We start from the raw sequence: 18,903 nt of genomic DNA, 5'->3' as shown, positions 1-18,903 counted from the left end.
TGAAACATTTTCTTTAACACACAATATAAACAATTAATTTCATTTAATAGTTTAAATCAAAGGACAAGCAGTATAGTCTGGGGGCTGGCAATCAAAAGTCAGGATTCAAAAGTCAAAGTTTAAAACTCAGTTTGGCTACTGCTGTTCTGCCCCTGAGCAAGACACCTCAGCTCAACCCAGACATAAGTGGGGGGGCTAACCGATTACCCTATCAAGTATTGATTATGTCACATACAAAGAGTCATGTGCCAAATACACTTCATACAATAATGACCTGTAGGGCCACTAGTATGTTAAGAAAGATAATTTTCAACTTAATTCAAACATGGCCAAGGATATTAAAGTTTTCACAGCACACTTTCCTAGCATCGGTGAATGTTATTTTTAACCCCTTCCCAAAAAATGACTGAATCTAAATCACATAGTTTTGACTTGTCTTTATCTACAATCTACATTTTAAGAAATGAAAACTTTAAAAGGATAAGCTATTAAATAATTAAGACTCTGAATGTACAGTACAATGCTGAGGATCAGCTTATGAAATTTATTATTAATTTTCTTGACTAGTCTATTTATATTTTGGGATGTCATAAGAGACTGGGTGGACATTGGAGGCCATATTAAAGAATAAATCTGATTAGGCTCTTGTGCAAAAATTTCAACATACCATTTTCAACTAAGGGGCATGGGGGCTCATCCCATAATCTCAAACGTACCTTACAATTTTCCCATTGGAAACCTTTAGTTTCAGGCTCAACTCTTTCTTCTCCAACAGGTCAGGGTTGTCTATCATGTCCTGTTTGGCATCGAAGTATGCTCCAGCTTTGGGTATCCTGACCTTCATCAACTTTCCTGGGCTGCTGATCTCAAGGTCATCATCATCTTCCTCCTGTACAACATATGGAGAAATTTATTGAAGCAGAGTTTCAAATGGGATGAATACAATAACATTAAAGAGAAAAGGATCTTTCAATAACACTTAATATAAAACCCCAGTAAAAATGTATCCTTTAAAGTGCTTAGAATTTTGAATCAGAGCATAAAATATGATTCCTTACATTTCATTTACGTAGATGTGGCATCTTATAATTTCAAATTTTTAAACCAAATTCCTGTACATACTTGCTAAAAAGTCCAACTGCATCAGGTAAAATTTACGCTTTGATAAATAACCAACCAATGATCATTTAATCCACACAATTCCAGTTTTCCTTCTTTCTGTGGAATATCATTGTGGATTTGGGAATATTCTGCCACTTTACCAGAGAAAGAAAAAGATTTTGCTCCAATGATCCATGGATCCCACAAGTCTTTTTAGAGGTCCTTGCACATCAATATCATAGTTAAAGCATAACTCTGACTCCCAACTATGTGGGCAGTCAACTCAGCTTTTCCAGCTAAACTTTTAACTTGGGTGGATGATTTGTGTGGTGGCAGTCATACTCCTCAGGAATTATGATTAGGCAATGTATTTGTAGAAGAAATATATTAATGGACATAAGAAATGCAAAAAGTGTTCAAAAATATGTCAATTATATCAACATGTAACACATCTGTCTGAATATAAATAAATATCAAATAGCTTCAAAAAAGTCTGATACATTATGTCATCAAAGAGGACAAATTTAGGGTTTTTCTTCAAATGTGATCAAATACAGGAAAACAATCACAATATTTAATTGTTGCATTTTGAAAGTCTGTCATTATAGACTGGTGGATGGTGGATTACAATGTGTGGCATACTTTATGATAATACATATTCTTCCAATTTTGTAGAGAGCATTTTGTTATGTTACCAAGTATATTTGAATGCAAGAGTATATTTTTGGAGCAGAAATTGGTATCCTCCTTATCAACACACAGTCTGCATCTGAAATAAGTTAAATATATCATTTCTGTATATTTTCATTTTAAATTAGCATTCATGAAAATTCTTTTTAAACCTTAAAGTTGTAGATATTCTTCTTCTGTTCCATCTCCATTTCATGAAGTTTTTCCTGTGTGTGTTGGTGCAGCAGATCAATATCCTGCATCTGCTTGGGAGGAACTGATATCTTTTTCTTTCTCTTTTTGGCCTTCATCGGGCTGTTTTTCTACAGAAATAAAAATGGTAAAATAGTATTATTATTTTGTGAAAGAAAAGAAATAGTAAAAGAACAAAAGAATATCATCATTCTAAAAGAATTAAATCAACTAGAAATGTATTCATGGCACTAGATGGCATTTCCACAGCACCTGAAAACTTATCTAATCACATAACTTAATCAAAGTGTGATAGATGGATGGACAATGGTAGCATCAAAAGCCCTGCCACTCAAGTGGTGAGTCATAAAAGAATGGACAAGATTTTGTTCACAGGACTTATGACCTTTCATGGTCAAGATAATTCATCAACAAAAGTACCTTGAAGGGGCTGACAATATACTGACCAAAACAATTTCCAGGATTTTGACCTTTTCATACATGCAAATGCTGAGTTAGAAACCATCTCCGATATTCTTCAGTGGTGATAAGATTTTCGAATCAACTGCTGTGGTGGATATACTGTTTTCATTTATGACCATTTTAAGTCCTACTGATAAGTCATTTGGTGAAAATCCCAAAGTCAATATGACCATCAAGTCAGGGGGGTGTAGTGACAACATTTTAAAGACAGCTTTTATAACATCCATTCTGGATGCATCACCTCACAATTTTCATTTACGAACAACATGGTATCACAAGAAATAAAACACCATGTTGATATGGGCATCTATTTAGAAGAAACAGAAACAACAACATTTACAAGATGGCCACCATGGTGGATATATAGAGGGTCAGTTTGTATCAATTTGATTTTGAACCAACTATAGTCTGACTCTACATCCCCGTTTGTACCCCTCTACCGATTTCAAAAATGAGAACGTTTGTCACGGAATTGGGTAGAAGTTATATCAATATGTATATGTTATCAAAAATGTACTCGGGTTTCGTTGCCGCGTACAGCGTCACCTGAGGGTGATATATTTTTTCGGCTTAGTTATTTCGAAATCCTGAGTGAAACTCAGACCATGCTGCATGAACAAATTGCTTGCAGCGGGGAAACTAAGTACCTAGCTGCGCATCTGTCACAGCTAGTGTACTTATAGAGCAAATTCTCGAAAAACATCACATTACGCCAAGTCTTGTCAGGACGCTCACCCCTTTACAGGAGCAAATCTCCAGCTGTAGAGGTAATGAAATTCTTTATTATTCGTCTATTTGACAGAATTGTTTTATATTTTAGATGTTTTAGAACCTTAATGTTTCAAAAAGACTTTTATCTGCAAACATATTCATTGAATGCAGTAGCTAACGAGCAGGAAACATATATTTATTCTAAATTCTACGGAGAGTCAATACTTAGGTTATACAATGCTATAACTACTATGGTCTGGTTTGAATTAGCTATTTGTTGCAACCGAACAGACAACTTGTATTTAATTATACAATGTTTGCATTAAACAATTAATGTATTGGGTAATGAATTCATGTGCGCGCATGCGCTACATATGACTGAAAAAGTACTTAACTGTGTCATGTGTACTACATGGTTTAGTTGTTATCATTTTAGCTGCCTAAATGCCATGCCGTGTACATCGTTTGATGTGGAGTCACCAGCTGTAGAGCTGCTTTATACATGCCTGCCATGCCTTGTACATCGCTTGATGTGGAGTCACAGAACTCTGTGGGGGTTACTGTGACGTATGTGCTGTGTTTGGTGACGTTGGATCGGAAGAGGGGACTGGTTTTCTCGGTGCGAGGGACCAGGGCTTCGCGACCAACAAGTCTGTGATGTAAGGGATCTTTCAGCAGAGAGGAGCGGACCATGCGTGGGTGTTTCTCTGGCCATTTACTAGAGCGCGTGGAACCAGAGTTAACATCTTGGTCGTCAAATGGGCACCAAGATAGTTGTAGTGTTCCATGTTATTTCCACAACTGCATTTATGTCATTCATCCCTATTGCTATGTTGTTATATGAACAATCGATAGGATCATGTCATTCATTCCTATTGTTATATCGTTATATGAACGATCGATAAGTTCATAATGTCATTCATCCCTATTGCTATGTCATTATATGAACGATCGATAGGTTAATCATTCCATTCATTACTATCGTTATATGAACGATCAATAGGATCATGTCATTCATTCCTATTGTTATATCGTTATATGAACGATCGATAGGTTCATAATGTCATTCATCCCTACTGCTATGTCGTTATCTGAACGATTGATAGGTTCATCAATCCATTCATTACTGTCGTTATATGAACGATCGATAGGTTCATCATTCCATTCATTACTATCGTTATATGAACGATCGATAAGTTCATGTCATTGATCCCGGTTAAATTGTTATATGAAAGATCGATACGTTCATAATTACACAGATTGTTATATCGTTATATGAATGATCGATAAGTGAATAATTACACGTATTGCTATATCGTTATGTGAACGATCGATAGGTTTATGTTATTCGTTCCTATTGCTATATCGTTGTGTGAACGATCGATAGGTTTGTTGTTCATTCCTATTACAATACCGTTGTGTGAACAATTGATATGTTTATGTTGTTCATTCCTATTGCAATGCCGTTGTGTGAACAATCGATAGGTTTATTCCTATTGCAATGCCGTTGTGTGAACGACTGATAGGTTTATAATGTTTTCATTCCTATTGCAATGCCGTTGTGGGAACGATCGATAGGTTTATAATGTTATCAACTCCTATTGCAATGCCGTTGTGTGAACGATTGATAGGTTTCATCATTTCATTCATTCCTATTTCAATGTCTGGTTACAATTGATAGGTTCGTAATTTGCACTGCTTTTCAATATCGTTTTATGAATGATAGGTTCGTAATTTTCACTGCTTTTCAATACTGTTTTATGAACGATAGGTTAGTAATTTACACTGCTTTTCTAAATCGTTATTTGAACGATACATAATTACATTCTTTTCTGAATCGTTATTTGAACGATACATAATTACATTCTTTTCTGAATCGTTATCTGAATGATACATAATTACATTCTTTTCTTAATCGTTATTTGAATGATACATAATTACATTCTTTTCTGAATCGTTATTTGAACGATACATAATTACATTCTTTTGTAAATCGTTATTTGAACGATACCTTCAAGACTTTTTATATTGAGGTGTAGGTCACTTTTATTTTGTTGATCAGTGATAGGAATTTGCGTTTGTTTTGAAATTTCATTCATTAAATTAATGTGAAGTTTTGTTTACTTCGTTGAGTTAATTGTTGATAGTTCCATGTTAGGAACTTTATAATTTTCCTTATCTTTTGATTATAATGGTGTCAGATTTGTTATATTTAAATTGCGTTTATAAATAAACATCTTGTAAACACAGTTGCTTTTGGTGTCTTCCCTAATCCAGCCCCAACCCGGCTTCATCCTGTGACAACGTTTAATGTGATAAAAAGTGCATAGAACTAAGTCAATTGAATCACTGATTTATAATTTCTAACCTGACTGTGACCAAAATGGCTCTAATGCTGGCATCCCCTGCACCATTTCATGCTTAACGGACTTTCCATACTAACACGGCGCCATATTGCGTACACTATAGGCCAGTTTATTTCCATCAGACAACATAATGACGTAGTTCATCCTGTTCGGCAAATGCTGAATAATTGCATAAATTACAAAATGTTGACAGTTTGGAATTATATCCCTCTGCATACATGAACACAGAAATTAAACCGCTTGTTAAATCCACATGAAAAGCATATTTGTCATTTTCCTTTGCTTGATTCGACATTGTAAATATCGGAAGCAGACAACTTATGTATGTACATCTGTAGTCATGATACACCCCTTTGCTGAATATGGACTTGTCCAGAAACTGGAAATGGATCCGAGCATGTCCGTTTATTGCACTGAAAACTTCCATTAAGCATGAAACGCTCATAAGTTGACAGTGTTAGGGCCACTCTACTCAGAGTTAGGTTAGAAACTATAAATCAATGAATGAACTGACTAAGTTCCTTGCACTTTTTATCACATTAAAGGTTTCCATTATTAAAATCGGTAGGGGGGTACAAATAAACAGGTTTGTATTTCAGACTATAGACACAAGAGAACTCTTCTGGTTAAAACTGCATTTCGAAATGACTTTCTGTTTCAGAAGAGTAGCAATAGTAATATTTTAAAAATAGTGGCAATATTTGAAGATTTATCGATACAGTTTTAATTTAGGACCAACAGAACATCATAAGAAGTCATCTAGTCAAATCCAGATACTGATACAATTTTCCATTTTAGATGAGTAACAATAAGACCTATTTCAAGATGGCTGCTAGGTGGCCATACCATGTATCAGATAGGCACCATTTCTATTTGAGTCCAAGTAGACATCACAAGTCTTTTAGTGCAAGCACAATGTCAATATTACCATTCATCTAGGAGATATAGCAGGGGTGCACAACTTTTTTTGGCGAAGGGCCAGATTGCATTTTCTAAGACCACTCCAGGGCAGCAAACACTAATTTTTTAAATATAATTACTGTTCATGGGCCAAATCTCTGTGTTGTTTTAACTGGCCCTAAGGGCTGATCAGAACGTGTTTGCAGGCACCGGCCCATGGTCATGGGGTTGTGCACCCCTGAGATATAGCAATAACAAGATTTTCAAGATGGACATTGTGGCAGAAATATTGGATGCCAGATTGGCACCAATTTTTATTTACAACCAACTGGATATCATAAAAAGTCTTTCCATAAAAACACCATGTTGATATGACCATTCATTCAAGAGAAGTAGTTATGACAAGAATTTCAAGACAGACCATATTGTGTCCATACTGAATGTGCAAGCAGTATTATCTTCAACTAAATAAGAAGTCTTCTGATGAAAATATCATGCCAATATACTTTTCATTCTGCAGCCGTTTTTCAAGATGACTGCTGTGTGCAGCCATAATGGATGTTTGAGTAGCACCATTTTCATTAAGGGCATACTAGACGTGATAAGGAGTCTTTTAATGAAAAATCCATGTTAATATGACCATCCATTTGAGAGAAGTAATGATAACAGATTCTTCAAGATGCCTGCCATGGCAGCAACATTGGATGTGCAAGTGGCACAATTTTCATTTAGGACCATGTAGATATCATAAGAATTCTGCTAAAACCCTATGTCAATATGGCGTTTCATTCAGGAGCCTTTCAAGATGGCTGCTGTGGTGGCAATATATTGGATGCCTAAACAGCACAATTTGCATTTAAGACCATTTAAACAACACAAGAAGTCTTTAAGTGAAAAGACCATGCTGACATACTGATCCATTCAAGAGCAGTGATAACAAGATTTTCAAGATGGCCATTGTGGCAGCCATACTGGAGATCAGACCAACACCATTCTCATCAAGAACCAATTACACATTATAATGAGTGAAACACCATGTCAAAATGACTTTCCATGCAGAGGAAACATCAAAAACAGGTTTTTCAATATGACTGCTGTGGCAGTCATATTGGACACTGGATTGGCACCATTTTCAAATACAACCAACTAAATAATATATGAAGTCCCAAGATGATATGACCATCCATTCAGAAGCAATATTAAATATTTTCAGAATGGTCACCGTGGTGGCCATATCAAATGACTAAGTGGCACCATTTTCAGTTAGGACCAGCTTGGCATAGAATGAATGTGTGTGTCCTCCAAGTAGTTTAGGAGAAACTGTGCATATGGACCATCCCATGACCAATATGACTAATATCACAGCTAGACTAAAAATGTGGAACCAAAGGCAATAATGATTTTCTCACTGGAATACATTAACCTACTTAAGATACATTGGTTTATTAAAGAATCATGACACTGCAAAGTTGTTAATCTTCAAGCAGACAAGCAAAAACTGCAAAATTAGCAGAGAACACTGCTGCCTTGCAGCATAAAAAGGCTTCTCTGAAAAAGTCAGAAAAAAGAGAGGGTCTTTTTGAAATTAACCTACCCTGACTTGCCCATGTCTCCGATCGTAATCATTATTTGAATATGAATTAATGTAAGATACCCCTGAGATGGCCATTCCAGAACACAATGTCAAGGACTGATATTCAAACTAATAAATTTGGAACAAAAGTCCTACAAACAGGTAGAGCTGTCTTTTCTTTTTCATATTAAATGTAAACAGCATTCACCTGGCTCACATCTGCCTAATAACCACACAAAAAAACAGTTGGCCAGGAAATCTGATGAATGATGCTTTCTGTTAAAATTTCTTCTAATGTTGCATAGGTTATGAAAATGATTGTTTCAAGGTTTCTTAAAAATTCTCTGTTTCCATTAATAATTGACAGCACATCTGCATTATTTTTGTCCAGTATTAACAACCATCATGCTTTTCATCCAATTCTGCTGTAAAGCACTTCAGAAGAAGTCGTTTAAATGTTTTTGTTTTTATCAACAGTGGCCACATTTTGTTTTTGTTGTTGTAGGGTTTAACGCCATTTTTCAGCACACGATAGGCTATACATGGCGGCCAGTATTAATGGTGGAGGAAGAACCTGGGAAAACCCTGGAAAGAACCACTGACCCACGAGAAGCTACTGGCAAGCTTTCTCACATACCCACATTGGCGTGGCCACATTTTATGGCAGATCAGCATCATTTGTATAAAACTGAAACCTCTCAATGTTGGGATTCTATATTAAGGATTTGTCACATTGTTTTGAACATTTTTGGGGAAGAAGACCTTTTGTTTTTGTTTTTAGTAACAGGGCTGTATTTAAAAGAGGATCAGAATAAGTTGAACAAACTTGAAAACCCTCTATGTCAGGACGCTTTCTATAAAATTCCGATGGTTTCCATATTTTTAGCAATCATATGACAGTCAAATCTGAGGGTGGATTGACATCATTTGTAAAACTTGAAAGGTATTCATGCCAGAATCCTTTCTATCAAGTTTCCTTAAAATCAATTTAGCAGTTTTGGAGAAGCAATAATTTCAACGTTTCCTATATTTTTGTAACAATGGCCATATTTAGTTCCTGACTGGTATCATTCATTAAAATATGAAAGCTCTTCAATCCAGAACTGTTCTGGCCAAATCAGTTAAATTCTACTCAACAGATTTGGAGAAAAATGTTGTCTAAAAGGTTTCGTTATTCTAAGTAAGATGTAACCATATCTGGCTGTGGATCATCATTTGCTTATATTTTGAAGGGCTTTATGCCAAATATGGCCAAATTCTATTCTGTGTTTAGGAGAATGAGTTGTTTAAAAGTTTTTCTTTTTTTAAGTAATACTGGCATAATTTGTAAAACAATTTAGGATCTTTATGACAAGATGCTCTGTGCAGAGTCTAGTTGAAATAAATCTTGAAAGAAGAAGTTGAAAATAGTAATTGTTGACAAAAAAGAAAACATACAGATTCTTCTATTTTACTAATGGTGATACTTATTTGAAGGCAATCAGAATCATCTGTTAAAAATGGAAAGATCCCGTACCTGTGTTTTTTTCCCCAGAAGTTTAACAGTGATCGATGATGGACACACAACAATCAAGGCCATACTGTAAGTTCACTTGCTGTTACAAATATGTAAGACACACACACACACACAGGTACTTACATCTGACAGTCTTGATTCCACTGTTCTGATCTCCTTGTTCAAGTCCTTCAGAAGTTTTCCATATTGAATATGCTCTGGGACTTCATGCTTGGCATTCTTAGCAAACTGTTAACAAATGTTTCAAAGTACTGATTACTAAAAATCTAAAAAAATGTTGCCCAATTTAAAATATTTCAAGAAATATCGCAAGTTCCAACAGAGTAAAAAGCTACTGGCACACGTGTTTTTTTATTCCATTTGAAAAACTCAAAAACATTTTAATTATTTTACATAATTTTAAAAGATTCGAAATGTAATCACTTGTTACTATTGTTTAACCATACCTATATTGTTTGACTGAAGTAAAAATTCTTAATCTATAGTAATGTGCCATGTCTGCAAAATAATCCAACACTTTCATACTGACTACTAAAGATTATTAACCTGTCATGACCAATTAAGTTCAATTAAAGCAAATAACACCTATTCAAATGTACATGCAAATTAGCCATCTAAACAAGTGGATCAAATGTCTACAACTAGATTTCTCCAATGATAAACCCATCCTTGATGATGAGCCCAGCTCACACTGTGATAAAATTTAAGCCAATTTTTATATCAGAAAGGACTATCCATTGATAATCCCACAATAAAAATTTAAGCACATGGTACAACCCCTGGGCTTATCTTGGAGAAAATATAGTTAGCTGAATGACTGTTCAGGAACAATAATCTCATGGAATAGATGTTTAATTCACCAGACTTTTTCATCTACATGAAAAGAAACCAAGTCTTGTTAACTTGACTTTCATTTATTATTACATTTTTGCTTTTATACGTTAGTGATGAATGTTTTAATTGATGCTCATTCAGATCTATTTTATCCAATAGTGTAGTTAAGCCATGATTATAAAAATTATGGTAAATCATTTTTGTAGCATGACTATATGATGCAACCTTACAGTTTTTATCATCAAGGAATTTTCAAGGATTCAAAATGTTTTCAAGGAGTGCTCTTTCTTATTGAAATTGGGTCATGCTCCCATTTTGACTTTTAAACACAGGTAATTCCTAGTCTGTTCACATTCCTAACTAAATTATTCATCCAGTTACAAATGTTATTATTGTGTCACTAAAGCAAAGGTGAAAAACTCTTGTCTCGTAACTACTGGTGTCATGTCTCATTTTATGCACCCAATGTTACTCCTTTTTATTTATCTACGAACTGTTTTTTTGAATATAAGAAAGTAATTTAATTAGTGACTTATTTTATTCAGTTTTAAGATAAATTTAAACAGCTTTAGGCAAATTTAAGGAATTTATAAAATTAGTTACGAAATTTAAGTATTGTTTTTGAAGGTTGTACTAACATAAAAGTTGTATTTCATTCTTGCTATACTTTACACTCTGTAAAATTATTGGGCACTTTTTGGAGGCAACATTTTACACAGAAGACACAGGTCAGTGCTCATAGCATTACCTGCAGCAGTATGTAGATACAGGATATACCTAGGATGAAAGTGACTCAAACAACTACTATCATCTAATCCTGTGTTTTTGGACACCATAAAATAATGATATTTTTGATGTCCCCAAACTTCAGAACAAAAAAAATAATTATCAACAAAACTGCTTGAAAACTTCTGGCTGGGGTGCAGTGAGGGCAATATTTACTGCTACTTTCATTTCTGATGTCAGCCATTAACAATTGCGCTGAAATGTAGATATGACAAAATCAATGCCTGGTGTCTATGCATCAATTGCTTTTGACATCTTTCATGAAAATGTTGTTGTAAACAAGAAAATATGTACACCAAACAGTTTCTCAACACAAGTGAAGTTCAAGTTGTCGGATCGATGGTCAAAGTCATTTTACTGTTTAGAAGATTTAAATTGTTTCAGCTTAATCAGAAGATTAAATAAACCATCGATAACTAACGAAGCATTCATGCAAAGAAACCAAAGAAATATTGGTTCATTTATATTTCTCAGGTATAATCCTTTGTTTGATCCACTAATGTGCACTGCTATTTTTATAGAGACTTAACAAATAATGAATTAATGCTAGCACTGTCACACACCACTGATAATGTGGTACATGATGTAAACATGTGCCAGACCACTGATAATGTGGTACATGATGTAAACATGTGACAGACCACTGATAATGTGGTACATGATGTAAACATGTGACAGACCACTGATAATGTGGTACATGATGTAAACATGTGACAGACCACTGATGTTGTTGCTGTAGGGTTTAACGCCATTTTTCAGCACACGATAGGCTATACACGGCGGCCAGTATTAATGGTGGAGGAAGAACCCGGGAAAACCCTGGAAAGAACCACCTACCCACGAGAAGCTACTGGCAAGCTTTCTCACATACCCACATTGGCTGAATCCGAGACTCGAACCTACGCAGACAGAGGTGAGATGGCAGTGATCCGTAACGGAAAGCGCTTTAGACCACTCGGCCACTCGGGGCCCCCCAGACCACTGATAATGTGGTACATGATGTAAACATGTGACAGACCACTGATAATGTGGTACATGATGTAAACATGTGACACACCACTGATAATGTGGTACATGATGTAAACATGTGACAGACCACTGATAATGTGGTACATGACGTAAACATGTGACAGACCACTGATAATGTGGTACATGATGTACACATGTGACAGAACACCGATAATGTGGTACACAGTGAAAATATGTCACAGACTATTGATAACATGGTATATGGTGTAAACATGTGACAGAACACTGATAATGTGGTACATGATGTAAACATGTGACAGACCATTGATAATGTGTTACATGTTGTAAACATGTAGTATGTGGTACATGGTGAAAATATGTTACAGACCATTGATAATGTGGCACATGTTGTAAACATGTGACAGACCACTGACAATGTGATGCATTTTGTAAACATGTCAGACCAATGATAATGTGGTACGTGGTGAAAACATATCACAGACCACTGATAATGTGGTACATGGTGTAAACATGTGACAGACAAATGATAATGTGGTACATGATGTAAACATGTGACAGAATGATAATGTGGTACATGCTGTAAACATGTGACAGACCACTGATAATGTGGTACATGGTGAAAATATGTTACAGACCATTGATAATGTGGCACATGTAAACATCTGACAGACCACTGATAATGTGGTACATGGTGAAAACATGTCACAGACCATTGACAATGTGGTGCATGTTGTAAACATGGCAGACCAATGATAATGTGGTACATGGTGAAAACATATCACAGACCACTGATAATGTGGTACATGGTGTAAACATGTGACAGACCATTGATAATGTGGTACATGGTGACAACATGTCACAGACCATTGATAACGAGGTACATGGTGTAAACATGCAGTGGTAAATATTAGTGTCATGCATTTGTGAAAGAGTTGGTTCATAATCAGCTGGGTAAACAGTTGTCTGGTCATTGTGGTAGGAAGCTCTCTCTCTCTCTCCCAATCTCTTTTGCCTGAATAATGAATATCAAAGAAGAAACAACTTTTAATTACAAATATCTGACAACATTACCTAAATAGAGAACATTTAATTTGACCAACGGGAATAAAAAAAACAAAATTCCCAATGGCAGACTTGTGTGTGTGTGTGCGTGTCTATATATATATATATATGCAATGGGTGTTGTTTACCTGCGGACCTGGGTTTGAATCTCTGTAGAGTATGAATTAAAAAGTCTCTAACCTGTATGATAGTATTATTTGTAATTATTTGTAAATATATATATATATATATATATATATATATATATATATATATATATATATATATATATATATATATATATATATATAAAGATTACACAAATCTCTTATCTACTAAATCAAAATAATTTCTTTGATTCACACTATTCACTATCAGATAAATACATTCAATGTTTTCTTGCATAAAACATCTTAATAAGTCAAAACTGGGCAAATTTTTAAAATTTTCAACCTTTTAAATTATCTTTGGAACTGAAGTTTATGCATAGCTGTTGTATCAATTTATCCTTTCTTTTTCATGACTACTATGCTTCTTCTCAGGGAAAACAGCTTCATAACTTCCTTCCCACTGATCAATGTCAACTTGAAAATAACAGTGTATGTAAGGCAGAACTGAAGAAATATTGATGGGAATTTTTCCACAAATATTTAAAAAAACTATGATGAAAATCTTAAGAAAAAGAACAATTATTATCAGTATTTTAGAGGAAGTGTATATCCTGTTTTCATTTATCAAATACCATGAGACGAATTAAATTAACTGATCCTAAACTGCAATGATCTTATTTTGTGTATCCATAAATTCAAGTAAAAGATAAAATTACTGAACACAATTGTCCAAAACTAAGGGTGCATTAAAACAATTGCAGATAAAAGATAGTGGGTGACAAAAAATTTACAAGTGTCCAAAATTATAAATCAAAGACAACATTACAATTTTTAGACAAGGACAGTTACCTGTAATGAAACCTCCAACATTACCATCAGCTCCTATCTCACAACCAGGTAATGCAGGTGAGACAAAAGAATGCTGAGAAAAGTATGCAATAGAGTCATTGCAAACTGTGTTCTTTTATGAAACTAGAAGTGTGACAAAACTTCAAAGTTTTAAGACAAAAAGGGGACACAACCCATGAATGGTGGTCAGAAAATGGTAAAAACTAAACTTGACGTGGGTGTTCCTGATGTAAAGCCTCATACCTAATATGCTTTCAATCCATTAAGTCCTGCAGCATAAAAAAAACAAAATCTGCAAAGAATGGGGTAAGATTAGCCTAACTGACATAGATAAAAACAAAATCTGCAAGGAATGGGGTGAGACTCGAATGATTGACATGGATAAAACTGACTGACCACTCCATATAAATTGCCGGGGCATAAAAACCACAATGAAACAAAATCTGACCAAATTTTAATAACAATGAGACCTGTTCTCCATTAATAACTTTATTCTTGTGACACTGGTATCCTCCTAACAAAGTGATCCCTTTGCTGTTACAAACCTTGCCATTGTAAATATAGAAGTTAAAAAATGACAATGTGTTCTTCAAGACAAAGACGGAAGAGAAACTTCTAAAACAATGCCCTGTTTTGACTACCTATTTATAAGGACTTATAATCATTTGTTATACAAGTCACTGAGTTAATGTTCCTGTACAGTACCAGTCCTTTAAACTCATAAAACTTTGGGATCTGTCACCATTTTACAAACTGTCAAGAAAAATAAATCAAAAAATACTTATTGCTTCCTGGTTTTGCTACTTACTTAAAATAAACGTAACAATGTAATATGTCAAAATTAATGAACAAACCCAAAATCAACCAATTTTTTCAAGTCTCTCTTCTACTTAAAAAAGTCTATATTTAGTAACATAAAACTCTTCCACACCCCTACCTTCTAGGATGATTTTACTTATTTTAAAAAAGGAAACATATCAATTTAAGTTCATTATATTTTTTTATCTGGTGGAAAGTATAATTTAAGGTTTGTGCATAAGTGCCGATATTATATAAACTCCAACCCATAAGAAGAAAGTGGACGTAAACAGACTTCAAAATATAGCAAAAGGAGGAATAGAAATTAAGTCTAAACAATTACTGGAAATGAACACAATAATACGTACAAATCACAGTCATAATGAATCATAAATGTGATTGGGTTAAAATATATATCAATATCAATTTTTATATACAAAACATAAAACTGCTATAGCATCATGCCTAGTATCTTAAAAGAATCCCAACTAAAAGAGTATATCAATGGCTACAAAAAAAAGTTGTTAGGATGTAACAAAAGAAATTGAATAAATCTATAGAAAGGGGTCTATGCCATATGGAAATTATGCCATGCAAATGTATTAAATAAAACAAACAAATATTAATGTAAAATTCAAATACAGAGCTTCACAAAGTAACACTAAGTTCATTTTCAGGACATGTATAATGTTGGAATTTAAAAATTACAAGAGAGATTATTATGAAAAAAATTATATATGATGATGATGGTACTGCTGATGACGATGATGATAATGATGGTGGTGATGATGATGTTGATGCTGCTGATGATGATGATGACAATGACCATGATGATGATGATGATGATGGTGCTGATGATTTAGTGGCTCTATTTAGGTCTGAAAAGAACAAACATACCAAGTTTGGCTAGAGTTTGTTTGTGTGGTACAGAAGAACTGGAAACCAAAATGTATGTTTAGTGAGTACCAAAGTAAAAATGTGAAATCATAAATAATCCTTGTTTAGTGACCTTAGCCTTCAAGCTAGTAACACCCAAACAAATCACCTTATATCTTGAGTTACTGTAGAGCAGACAGTGTTAAGTCCGTTGCAATTTAATTCTGTTCAAATGAATCATGAATAAAAATGTATTTTTCACAACAGTGACTTTCACCTTGAAGAATATACTTCTTGCGCCAAAGGAAACAAACAAAAAAAATCTCATTCTTTCATAAAGATATGTGTAATGCATTGCTGGATGTGGTGTATGAATGGGGTCATATCAACATCGGATATTTGGGTCGTAAAGAAATTAATCTACATCCCATATCATGTGTATTGGTTGAAATAGTACAATTCTGTTAGGTCTTCCAGTTGCACAGAAATAACACAATTTCTGAGTAAAGAAACAAGTGCTGTCTTGATCTAAAACATCTTATTCGCTCAAAGTAATAGAAATAGCATAGTGGATTTTCCACTAAGTCTGCTCCACAGTAACTAATGTGTTTTCTCATTTATGTACCAATCAACATATGGCTCAGAATCAGTGAAACTTTAAGTAATTACCTGCACAACATATGGTAGTGTAATTCTACATAACTACTTGCCAACATCTGGAGTGCAATTCTACATAACTACATGACCAACATTGGATAGTGTAATTCTATATAATTACCTGCCCAACATCTGGAGTGTAATTCTACATAATTACTTGCCAAACATCTGGAGTGTAATTCTACATAATTACTTGCCCAACATCTGGAGTGTAATTCGACATAACTACATGCCCAACACTGGATAGTGTAATTCTACATAATTACTTGCCCAACATCTGGAGTGTAATTCTACATAACTACATGCCCAACATTGGATAGTGTAATTCTACATAATTACCTGCCCAACATATGGTAGTGACTTTCGTTCCTAAAACTGAACAATTTGCTTAAGTGGTTATTTTGTAATAGATCTATAGAGCTGGCTCTCTTGTGAGATGCTCATGCACACAGATTGTTTTCCATTAACTGACCATCAACAATTGCCAACCCAGCAAAGGATTAAGTAAAGCCAATATACTGGATTGGTTTATTTTTTCCACTAGGAAAACTTTATAACGTTTTCCTATTTTCATTATTTTTATTTTTACCTTGTTATGTAAGAAAAGCAATAAATGTTTTGCTGATATGAATGTCTATTGAATCCCTTATGCATGTTGAAAACATTCCCATTTGATCTTGGCTTCAACAACCCCCTTTGGATTGGGTCAACATTGATACTAGAAAAAACATGGTCCCTATAATGAGATCTTTTCACAAGAGCGTATGTTATTGTCTGGAAATGAAGTGCATAAATAAAGATTTTAATATCAATAATGATCTTCAGGTTACCAACCCCAAAGTGAATGGGCTTCTTTTCTTGTACGAATAGTATCCGCATACTAAAAATCCATTCCAATCTGTCAATCGAACCGTAGGTTATTAACATGTGGAAATCAAATACAAAAAAAAAAAATCTTGTTATTTAACAACAGTGACCTTGGCATTCAAGATAGTGAGCCCAAAATAAACAGGCATCTTCCTTTAGTTGAAACACAAATACTAAATGTCACTCAAGTCAAGCCATTAAAACTTAACCTATTATGTAAAAATTAATCGCAAAATATATTTTCAGTAACGATTACTTTTTGTGAGCAAAGGATCCAAAAACCATATGGCTATCTTTGCTTTAGTGGAATACATAACAAACTTCATACAAATTTGTCCACCACAAATTAAGTTATTGTGCATAAAACAAAATGGATGAATACCTGCCAACACATCAAAAAACATAGCAAACTTTCATTGGTGGGGTATATACATCACTTTATGCAAAATTTGTGCCTAAACGGCAAACTCCACAAGAATGTCATTAATTATTCAATGCAGAATAATTGGCTTGACCAAATTCCTAAATATTATGTACAACAATTAGAGAACTCCAAAGTTCAAGATGTGTCACATCCTTATATCCCTTCCAGATCATTATGCATATTAAGATTCCATACGGCTGTTTAAACTTCAATTAATTAGACATCCATAACCTATGCAACATATAATATCCATTACTAATGCTGAGCACAGCTGTCCTGATAAAACATGAGTGAAACATTCATTTACTGTAATCAAATACTGCCAAAACAATTAGGATATAAATTGCTATACATAATGTGATAACAAAAAATCAATTCTGACTTCAAAGCCTTTTTGCGATGGCACAATATCAGAGCCACAGCGCTGAGCCAATACAACTAATGTGAGATAAGCACACCTCTGGATGTCACTAGAAATAACTGCATACTTTTGGCTTCATGCACTGGTCGCAAAGTTTTATAATGAATATGGACTGGCTGTAAGTCTTACATGAAATAAACACTAGTTGCAAAGACATAAGTGAGAGAACACAACATGTTTACATAAATAATGTTCTGTCTGAACCTGGAACAATTAGATATGGAGTACCACAAGGTTCAATTCTAGGTCCATTACTATTTATTTTATTTATTAATGACCTATCACTTTTACTAAGAGACTCAATATCATCTACAGATCTCTATGCAGATGACACAACATTGTCAGACATTCAAAACACAAAGTATGAACTCGAAATTTCTTTACAGAATGCCTTAAACAAACTGGAAAACTGGTGCACATGCAATGGCATGGTGGTAAATACTGGTAAAACTAAAATATTACTTATATCAACATGGCAAAAAAGGACAAATCTTGATAGTGATGAATTATGTCTGCAGGATAAAAATTTGCAAATGGTCTGTCATGATAGACTACTAGGTGTTCTGGTAGAGAACCTATCATGGACTGAACATATCAAACATATCAGTAAAATAGTCAATTCAAGTTTATGGCTTCTCAGTAGGATGAGACATTTTCTCCCCGAAAGGCACATAAAACTATAAGTTACATACAACCCTATTTAGACTACTGTAATACAGTATGGGGTAATTCAAATGAT

At 34.3% G+C, this 18,903-nt stretch overlaps 1 protein-coding gene across 1 annotated transcript in view; it reads right to left on the bottom strand.

Moving 5' to 3' along the window:
- Positions 1-18,903, bottom strand: part of LOC149804082 (histone lysine demethylase PHF8-like) — a 111,585-nt gene that overhangs the window by 42,905 nt on the left and 49,777 nt on the right. The window contains exons 11-13 of the mRNA XM_089954004.1: positions 9,635-9,739; positions 1,944-2,093; positions 717-889 (exon numbers count right to left, since the gene is read on the bottom strand). Coding sequence (XP_089810130.1) covers positions 717-889; positions 1,944-2,093; positions 9,635-9,739 — 428 coding nt within the window. The remainder of the gene's footprint in view (positions 1-716; positions 890-1,943; positions 2,094-9,634; positions 9,740-18,903) is intronic.

This window comes from Sinohyriopsis cumingii, chromosome 3 (assembly GCF_028554795.1).
Source record: "Sinohyriopsis cumingii isolate HCF-2022 chromosome 3, ASM2855479v2, whole genome shotgun sequence".
Classification (NCBI taxonomy): Eukaryota; Metazoa; Mollusca; class Bivalvia; order Unionida; family Unionidae; genus Sinohyriopsis; species Sinohyriopsis cumingii.
This window is presented reverse-complemented; position numbering and strand designations above follow the sequence as displayed.